General features: G+C 46.9%; 1 protein-coding gene across 1 annotated transcript in view; it reads left to right on the plus strand.

Annotated features, from left to right (window-relative positions):
- Positions 1-7,609, plus strand: part of LMX1B (LIM homeobox transcription factor 1 beta) — a 70,862-nt gene extending 63,253 nt beyond the window's left edge. Inside the window, exons 3-8 of the mRNA XM_088525424.1 lie at positions 716-948; positions 3,204-3,382; positions 3,706-3,783; positions 4,213-4,279; positions 5,059-5,220; positions 6,928-7,609. Coding sequence (XP_088381550.1) covers positions 716-948; positions 3,204-3,382; positions 3,706-3,783; positions 4,213-4,279; positions 5,059-5,220; positions 6,928-7,085 — 877 coding nt within the window. The 3' untranslated portion in view covers positions 7,086-7,609. The remainder of the gene's footprint in view (positions 1-715; positions 949-3,203; positions 3,383-3,705; positions 3,784-4,212; positions 4,280-5,058; positions 5,221-6,927) is intronic.
- Positions 7,610-9,575: the final 1,966 nt, after the last annotated feature.

Here is a 9,575-nt window from a genome sequence, read left to right on the forward strand (position 1 = left end):
GATGAAAGAGGGGTTTGTGAAGGTTTAATAAGAGCTAGTCTGGATTACAGCGCGTATTCGAGAGCCCGTGATTATAGTGGTAATTTGGCTGATTGTATCACAGCCTATTTCTGCCAAAGGATGTTTCACACCATTTAAAATGCACTGTGCTGTCTTCGGGGACAGGTTGTTCTGGAATAACCCACCATCCACAGAAAAGCCCTCTTATCCACTCCCCGCACTGTGTGCGTCATCCCCTCCTCGGCATGAGCGCCGGTTCACTGCTCATCCCTGCACCTCCCTGGAGACAGAAGGTGCTGGGACAGCGAGTCATGATATCAGCTCAGGGTGGCTTGTAAGAGATGGTATCAGCGCGCTTGATTAAAAAAAAAAAGAAAGAAAAAAAAAATTGTGACTCATCCTTTCCTCTGAAATGTGAATTAATATTAATTTGAACAACATTGTCCAGGTTGAGAGCTGCTTTTTATTCCTCTTTTTGAAGGGGAACAAAGCAGTGAGGTATAGAAAAACTTGGTGCTGCTCACGGTTGAGGCAGAGGTGGCTTGGGACTCTGAGGGTCTGGGACTCGGGTGACTCGCGTGCTTGGATGTCACCAAGACTCTGGGCGCAAGTCTCCAGTGTGCTAGTATGTGTGTCGGTGGTGAAATTGAACAGTTTATTGTATTTAAAAACAGGTGGTGGATGATCTGATGTTGTCTCTGACTTCCTCTTGCAGGCTGTTTGCTGCCAAGTGCAGCGGCTGCATGGAGAAAATCGCCCCGACAGAGTTTGTGATGAGAGCCCTGGAGTGTGTCTACCACCTGAGCTGCTTCTGCTGCTGCGTCTGTGAGCGGCAGCTAAGGAAAGGGGACGAGTTTGTTCTTAAGGAAGGACAGTTGCTCTGCAAAAGTGATTATGAGAAAGAGAAAGATTTGTTGAGCTCGGTCAGCCCGGATGACTCAGACTCAGGTGAGCTTCTCCCACATCTCTCCCAACTAGAAAAGCCACAAGGGCTTGCAGAGCTTTTGGCAGAAAGCATTCCCATTTGCACACCGTCTGCCTGCATGCACACCCCGCTGGGGCAGATTGCAGCTCCTAGCAGGCACAGTAAAACCCCTGCTTCACTCTCCTCCATAACCTTTCTCCCTTCCTTAGTTTGCTGCTGTCTTGGTAAAGGACAAAAGCTTTTAACAAGCTGTCGAGATTATGGTTTTCTATAAAATTATAGGGAGTGAGTCTGACTGATTTCTGTTAGCTGGATCAGATCAAAGCATGCTGTCTCCTTTAGGCATCAAAAGTGCGTTGTCATCCATAAGCATCCTCCCATCCACTCTGGTATTTTTTTGCTTCTAGTCCAGGCATCTGCACTTTGAGCAGTGAGATAGGAAAATGGCAAAGTGGCAGTATGGTCTTCTAGGTGCATGTCTCTATGCCAATCACAAATGATAACTCTAAGAAAAGCTGCAGGCGTGAATTTGAGAGAAAGACACATGGGTTTTGGTTCTTGCCATGGCAAGTGCAGTGCAGAGGGAGCCGCTGGGACACTTGGTGTGGCTCCGCACATGACCCTCCTTTGCCATGTCCTTGCTCCACCTCGCTGGAGCTGGAGACTCAGGGACTAGAGACAGCATGTGCAAAGTTAGCTGCCAGCCTCATAATTGCTCCTTATTTCCCTAGAAAATGTCTAAGAAAATCAACAATTACTATTCTACTAAGTGGGCAAATGGCATGAACGTTCACTTCTTGTTTGCAGGAAAATATATTATTCTCAGTTTAACTAGGAATGGTAATTGTTCCTAATCTCTAATCTGAGAACCATGTTCACCATGTTGCTCAAGCTCACATTTTCATGTCAAGAATGCAGCAAGACAAAGGTCGCTGCTCACTCAGCAGGACGCACAGCTCCCGCAGCCCTTCTCAGAGCAGAGCGTTATTTATTGCCATGCTCTGCTTGCAGGACCCCTTTGCTCTCACACCTCATCTTGCAGGCTTTGGGCTCTTTGTGAGTCTGTCTGAGGCGTGCAACGTCCCTTGTGCCCTGCAGCATACGGCTCTCTGCACCTCACCGCCGTCCCGAGCCCCAGTCAGTCCATGCCCAAGCTGAGTCCAGCAGCCGCCAGCCCATCCGTGCCCAGGCTGGGTGCAGACACCCCTGGAACGGCGCCGTGTGCCGGGTGGTCTCCGTCCTTGCCCCTGGGCGCCGGCAGCCGCGCGCCCTGCTCCGCGGCCATGGGGTGCCCTGGGCCCGCTCGGCACCCGTGGGCTCTTTGCCGTGGACGCGCTCCCCCCGCTCCCCGCTGCTGCGTGGGTTTCGGGATCAGCTGCTCTGAAAGCTGCCAGAGCAGCACCAAGTAACACAGGTTTCAGTTTCAGTCTCCCTTGGCATCAGGAGTAGTTTCTTGCTCTTGAAGATACTTTTTTTTTTCTTTTTTTTTTTTTTCTCATTATTCTCTGTCTTAGCCAAACTCAAACCTGAAAAACAAGTTGACAAATTAAATGGGATGTTTTGTCTCCTGTTGTCTAATGCAGTGAAAGCACAGATCTCCCCAAAGCCTGTGTGAGCACAAGCCATTTCACAGCTCTGGCTGAGGATGTGTCCTTTTCCAATCAAATATTTATCCACTGGACACAAAAGTAACTCTCCAATGAGCAATATTAATCCTCACAAACCTTTCCTTAGAAATGGCATGCTGGAAAGTTAATAATGTCATGGTTATTAAAATGACTGAACTTCCCTTTAATCATTATGCAAAAGATGCTTATTAAAGTAAAAGGTGATTAGATTGCTAGGTGCATAATAATCAGACCCTAAAATGAATTAAAAGTCTAATTTGCTAATTCCCCAAATGTAGCCTTTGAGTATACCAAAATTACAGTGTGTTTCTTAATGTTGAAATTCTCCAGAATACTATATTAATGTTTTTTGAAAGAAAAATCAATAGTCTGATGAAATAAAAAGCAATGAGCTGAAAAGTTATTTTTAGGAATTAAATATGCACTTACTTGTCAATCTTTGACACTGAGATTGAGATTTTCAGTGCAAGGTACTCACACACGTAATATCACCGAATCGTAAGTTATGCAGACCCTAACTCAAAAAATGCAAATAATCTATTTGCTCTACACATGTATATACATATTTGTTTGTATTTATCAAGAAGGAGAAGGCCCTCATGTCTCAGCGGGACATGTATAATTTTATAGCCTGTTTATTTTTTCCATAGTTAAAAGTGATGATGAGGATGGGGATGTTAAGCCCACCAAAGGGCAAGTAGCCCAAGGGAAAGGAAGCGATGATGGGAAGGACCCAAGGAGACCTAAGCGACCGAGGACAATCCTCACGACGCAGCAGAGACGAGCGTTCAAAGCGTCCTTCGAAGTGTCTTCCAAGCCCTGTAGGAAGGTAGGTGCTTCCCCAGGCCGGTGGCTCTGACACCGGCCTGGCCTGGGAAAGGGCTAGGCCCCCAGAGATGGAGTTGCACCCTGCACTTATCTCATTGCAAAAAGTGGCATGCACCTGCCCATCTGGAAAGTGTATTTCTTGGGACAATATATTGTGCCTTTCTAAAGTATGAAATTGTATTTGAAAAAATCCAAGGATTTTAAAAATTAATTCTGTCTGTGTGAATTTTATTGTAAATAAAGACATCTTCTTCTGAACATAACTTGTTAGATGCCAGGGTTTTTTTTTTTTTAAGTTATATCATTAAACGTTTCCTTCTGTAGGTCAGAGAAACACTAGCAGCTGAAACAGGACTCAGTGTGCGAGTTGTCCAGGTCTGGTTTCAAAACCAAAGAGCAAAGGTAGGTTGTTTGTCAAGTTCTCGAATGTGAAACACAAATCATCCTCCAACACAGAGACTTCCCGTCCCTTCAGATGCAGTGTGTATCACACAGACACCAGGGACTGACCTTCCAAAAACTGGATGCATTTTTGCTCCACTCCTGTGCCTGTTTTACAAGCACTGCTGTCTACATCCACGAGAAGGGCTTTTTTCAAATACAGACATTAAGTTAGTGTGTTCAAAGCAGCATGAGCTTTGGAGTAGATTTTGCATGCAAATATTAACTAGAAACCCAAATGTTTGGGAATAAAACTGAACTGACAGTGGTGTGTGCATGAATATACATGGTCTGTATTACCTGGTTAGATGTTTGCAGAGAGTTTTATGAGGAAAGAGAACTGTACCATTAAAACCCATGATATTTTTCTGTTCTTCCTCTTTTATTCAGATGAAAAAACTAGCACGAAGGCATCAGCAGCAGCAGGAGCAGCAAAACTCTCAACGACTAGGACAAGGTAAGACATTTGCAATGCAGGCAACGCCAGGGGAAAGGGATCTGCAAGATTTCTGGCCGTGCCATTCTCGTGTGGGTGCACAGCATCTGTGTATGGCCATGTATGGTGTTCGCAAGTCTGGGTATAATTTGTGGCATAATCTGTGGAAGCACACAGGTTCTGTGTCCAATCCCAGCCTGGGTTATCCCAGACCTCTGCCTTGCGGTGGGCCCTGGAGGTCCTAAGGGAGCAGTCGGGTGCCACTGCAGGTGTCCTGCTGCATGGCCGCTCTTGAGGTTCTCCTGCCAAGGCCCTCAGCCTCACGTCATCCTCCCTGCCCAGAGCACAAAAGCTGGCCCGGTCCTTGGTGTCAGCTTGGGGCGTGCGAGCGGGACAGGGGCTGCTCTGTGTCCTGCAGTGCTGCCGCCAAGGACCAGGTGCCACTTGCTCCACGTGGCGTCCTCATCAGCTTAGGAAATGACTGTGCTGGTGCTGCATTGCCAGTGCTAGGTGGCACCGACAGGCCCTGGAGGTAGAAGAGCTTGTGTCTGGGATGAACAGAATTGGGGAAGGTGGGGTCCAGCCCTTTGGAGCTCCAGAAATGATATTATAAGAACTCACAAATTTTTCAGCGTACTGTTGTGGGTTGCGCTCTTGAAGTGGGGTTTGGAGGGCTGCTCTGAGCAACAGGACACCCTGGCTGTGCTCGCTACACTTGCCAGTCCCTAAGAGCCACCACGGCTGCTGTCTGCAGCCTCTTATTGACCAGCAGTGACCATGCCCTGCTGTTTGCTTTGCAGAAGTGATGTCCAACCGCATGGAAGGGATGATGACATCTTATACGCCACTTGCACCTCCACAGCAGCAGATTGTAGCAATGGATCAAAGCAGTTATGGCACAGACCCATTTCAGCAGGGTCTTACCCCGCCACAAATGCCGGGCGACCACATGAACCCTTATGGTAAGGCATGCATCATTCTGCCACATCAGAAATAGCAGGATCTGTGTGCTGGTTCACACACCAAGGGCTCAGTAGAGCAACCTGCTTTTTTATTTTGGGGGGGATTTTTACCAGGGAATATGTTGAATTAGTCAATATTGTGTGTGTGTTTTCATATGCACATAAGTGGGTGGAAGAGAGTTCATCCCAACGTCTGGACACCCTTCCGAATTATTTCACAGTATAAGTCTTATAACTGGTACAGCAAGCAACATCAGTGCTCCAGCTCCAGTTTCTAAACTACTGTCCAGGACATCTGAAAATAAACACTACTAGTTTTTCTCTATCTCCCTCACAAGTTTTTCCTTTTTTCCTAGAAGCTTTGGGGGAAAAGTGCCTTGAAAAGTGGTTTAATAAAGAGAAGTAATTTGTTGGTTCCAAAATATCCATCCATCTAATATCCCTCAAATTGGATGCATGGATTTGTTAAAGAGCCATTCTTGAGCTACTGGAGATGTGTCAGCACAGAACATTTCTCCTCTGTGATTTTATAGTCTGCCCAAAATTGAGATGATGATTTGCTTTTACGATTTCACATCACAAAACATAGAGTGGATAGGTTCCAAGTGCATATCAAACATTAAGTGCCTAATAATTAATTCTGGATAATTGCACTGTGGCATTTAAACTTAATTTAAGAGGATCTCTCAGACCACGATGGTTGGTCCATGATGGTGGGTTACATCAGACCTTTCTGTGGACCAGGAGCACTTCAGTGCAGAGCTGCCTACGTGCATCTCGTTCTCGAGAGCGCCATGCACAGACCAGATGGAGAGCTGGCTTGGTTTGTGCCCGTGCTCATCCTCAGTGCACACCAGGCAGCTTGGTAAGCGCTGCGAGGAGCTGAGGCTTCAAGCATATTTCATGAGTAAATCTGAAGCTTGAGTGGGCACTAGATGGCTTGTGATTTTGTTGCAATTTGCTTGGCTTCCTAAGCAAAACTCCTCTGGAGACATGTTCTGTGTTTCAAAACCAGTTCAGATTATAACACAAAGCCATTTTAAATGAATGTATAAAAAATGAACCAGAGGGACATTTTCTTAGTGCTCAAATGCTTGAGTGAGAGGTCCTTCCAAGGACTTTAGAGCTGAAGTAAGTTAAATTTTAGTTGCTGAGAGAAATAAAAGGTGCTGCTACAAACCAGCCCCAAAAGTGGAGTTTTCTGAAGTGAAAACTTGTTTCCAGCTAGAGATCCTTTGAGCTCAGGAAACCTGGGCCTCTTCCTGGGTTCCTTCACATTTAGATCCTTCTCTTGCCACCTTTTGTGTAAGTGAAGACCCTTATTTGCTATGGGTCTCGGCCCTATTTGCTGCGGGACCCAGATCGCCTTCCGCCCCTCGGGCTTTGGAGCAGCTCCCACGTCCGTGGCAGCTCGCGGTCCCGCGGAGCCGCCCGGCGCGCGGAGCAGCAGGGGCTGCCTCGCGTGGCTCAGCCCGGCTCCCCGTTGTGCTGGGGCCCGGGGTGCAAACAAGTATCGGCGCGTTCCCACCAGCGGCACTGCTGCCGTGGGGCCGCGCTCGCTCGGCCGCCCCCGCCGTGGCGCGATGTGAGCATGCAAAAGCAGCAGCAAGAGGCATCCCCTTGCTGCGGTGCGGCGGGTCAGCGTCCCATGTACTGTGTCCTTCTCCCTGCGCAGACTCCGTCTTAACGTGTGCGTTTCATTTGCAGGAAACGACTCCATTTTTCATGATATCGACAGTGATACCTCTTTAACTAGCTTGAGCGACTGTTTTCTTGCCTCTTCTGAAGTTAACTCCATGCAGGCTAGAGTAGGAAACCCCATTGACAGGCTGTACTCTATGCAGAGCTCCTATTTCGCCTCATGAAAATAAAAGAAAACAAACAGTCGGCGCATATTTAGCCCGTGACTTTTTCCAGTGCAGACTCTACAGCCATATGTTGCCCAGCTCTTCCTTCACAGTGACTCCTGCTGCCTCTGGACTGCAAAGAGCATTTTTAGGAAGATGATGTTTGTATATATGTGTGTGTGAGTGTGTGTGTGTGTGTGTATGCATACACACATTATATATAAATGCATACACACACGCACACACACATATATATATAAAACAAACAAAAAACATCCTGCAGTCCCTTCCCCTTGATTACGCAGCTTGCACCAGACCAAGAGACAAGCATGGAAGGAATAGAAGATCCTGCTCTTCAGCTGCCTTTGGTTTGGTTTGAGCTCATCATTATAAAGAAATGGATTTTGCAGAAAGTTAGACCTTTTCCTCCTTTCTCTAGTCCTTTCTTTTGGATGTTTAAACTTTTTTTTTTTACTTTTTTTTTTAAAGCCACTGATACTGACATCAGTCGACCATATGACAAATAAATCAAAGAAACTGGAGATTCCTCCCTTTTCTTACTGCATGATTCATACTATGTCGTGGACAAATTGCCATTTGAACTGTGAGAAGTTAATGTAAATGTGACGTTCAACATTTGTTTCCTTTCTACACTTTTTTCTACATAACCTAGATCTGCTCATTAGTTTATAGTCCTTACACATATGATACTGAGGAAACTGGTTGACAGTGACATTTGTGGAGAAAGCCAGTGATTTCGTGATAGGAAAGGTCTATGACCCTGGAGAGGTGATGCATGCTAGGGGCAGAGGCTTTTAGGTTAGTATTGATCTCAAATAATTAAAACTAAAGGTGCTGACAAGACAGAGTTTTATTTAATTTTTGAAGTGTGAGAATAAAACATTTACTTTTGTTTGTACGTATTTCAGTGCCAAGCTTCAAGTCTAGACTATGATTGGCAAAAGTGTTGTTCATTCTGTTCTGTTTATTTATGTTTTGCATGAGGCATAAATGTACTATGTTCCATTGTCCATCTGGAATAATTAAGCACTCCTTTAGTTAATTATCTTGCCTCAGCAGGAATCTTGGTATACAGCTCTAGCCTCAGCCATCACAAGTCCTGAAATGTGCTCGAATTGGGAAAAAAGTATGGGGGAAATCTCAGTGGGAGATTTAGATTTGTTGAGCTGGAGTCTAATCTAAGTTCTGCAGCTTTCACACTGAAGGGACGCCTGCATTTACGGTAAATACTCCAACTAACCTATTAGCAGTGCAACTGAAAGAGGAACAAGTTTGCTAGTCCACTAAATGAAGGCAACGTCCCAGCTGAAGGCTGAACATTTCAGATGCTGAAGCTTGAGAACATATCATATAGGTTTCATAGGGCACAAAATATCATGAATAATAATAATGTAGTTATAAATATTGCCTGGTGATAATTATAATGTGGAGAGGCAGACAAGTATGGTCATGGCTCTTAGTAGAGAAAACTTTGTGGGCAAAATTTGCCAGGGTAATATCAGTAATTATAGGGTGTGTTCAAAATAGAGCTCATGGGGAAAGATTGGCAGGATAGGCCCTTTCTTAAATAAATGCCTTTAATATATTGACTATAATAGCCAAAAACAGGTTTGAAATGTTGGTTAGCTGAATCCTGCGGGCTGACCGTGGCCGGCGTCAGGGCTGCGGCGCGCGGGGGCTCGGGGCAGCGCCAGGCCCCAGCACGTGGCCCGGGGAGCCCCGGCAGAGCCCTGTGTCCTGGCGGAGCGGGGGCTGCCGGGAATGTCAGCTCCGAGGGGGAAATGCACCATGTTCCTGCCCAGGATGGACATGTGGACCTAGATTTTTAGAGACTGCTTCAGAAGTCAGACTTCACCTGCAAGATAGCCCGTGTGTTTTGGCTGTGTGACGCGAGGAAGCGCTAGGGAGGAGCGAGGGCTGCACGTGCAGCCGCGGGCACGCAGCGCTCCAGGGAAACCCCTCCTGCAGCCGCGCGGTGACGGAGCGACGCTCCCCTCAGCGCAGGGCCTCTGTGCACAAGGAGCCCGCGTCCCTGTGCAGGTCCGGGCAGCTCTCCCCTCCTCGGGCTGCCGCAGGCCCCTGGCCCCTCCGTTGCACCCGTAGGCTTTTGCAATGACCTTGTCCTCCTGTGGCTTTTCCAGGTGAAGGCTGTGAGCCCCTGGACATGTTCTGCAATCGGAATAATTTTCTTTTCTTACTGACTGCTCCTCCCCCGCCGTTAGTTTTCCCTCCTCTTGTGTTCCCAAATAAATGCTAGTTTCCCTCTGCACAATAACAAATCTCTACAAAGAACTCAGGTGAGCTGTACTGCGTGCAGGGCAGGCAGCGTGCACATTTTATATGGCACATTATAAACATTTCCAGCATCAATCTCAAGGGATTCACCTAGTCCCCTCCCGTTTTCCCCGCGCTGCTTTAGAGTCACAGAACAGCATCATCTTCACCATCTCAGACATGCCAGGTCTGCAGAGTCGCAGCCTCACCTCC

Source organism: Tinamus guttatus, unplaced genomic scaffold, assembly GCF_059628265.1.
Source record: "Tinamus guttatus ecotype Peru unplaced genomic scaffold, ASM5962826v1 Tinamus_guttatus_pri_ptg000226l, whole genome shotgun sequence".
In the NCBI taxonomy this organism is placed as follows: domain Eukaryota; kingdom Metazoa; phylum Chordata; class Aves; order Tinamiformes; family Tinamidae; genus Tinamus; species Tinamus guttatus.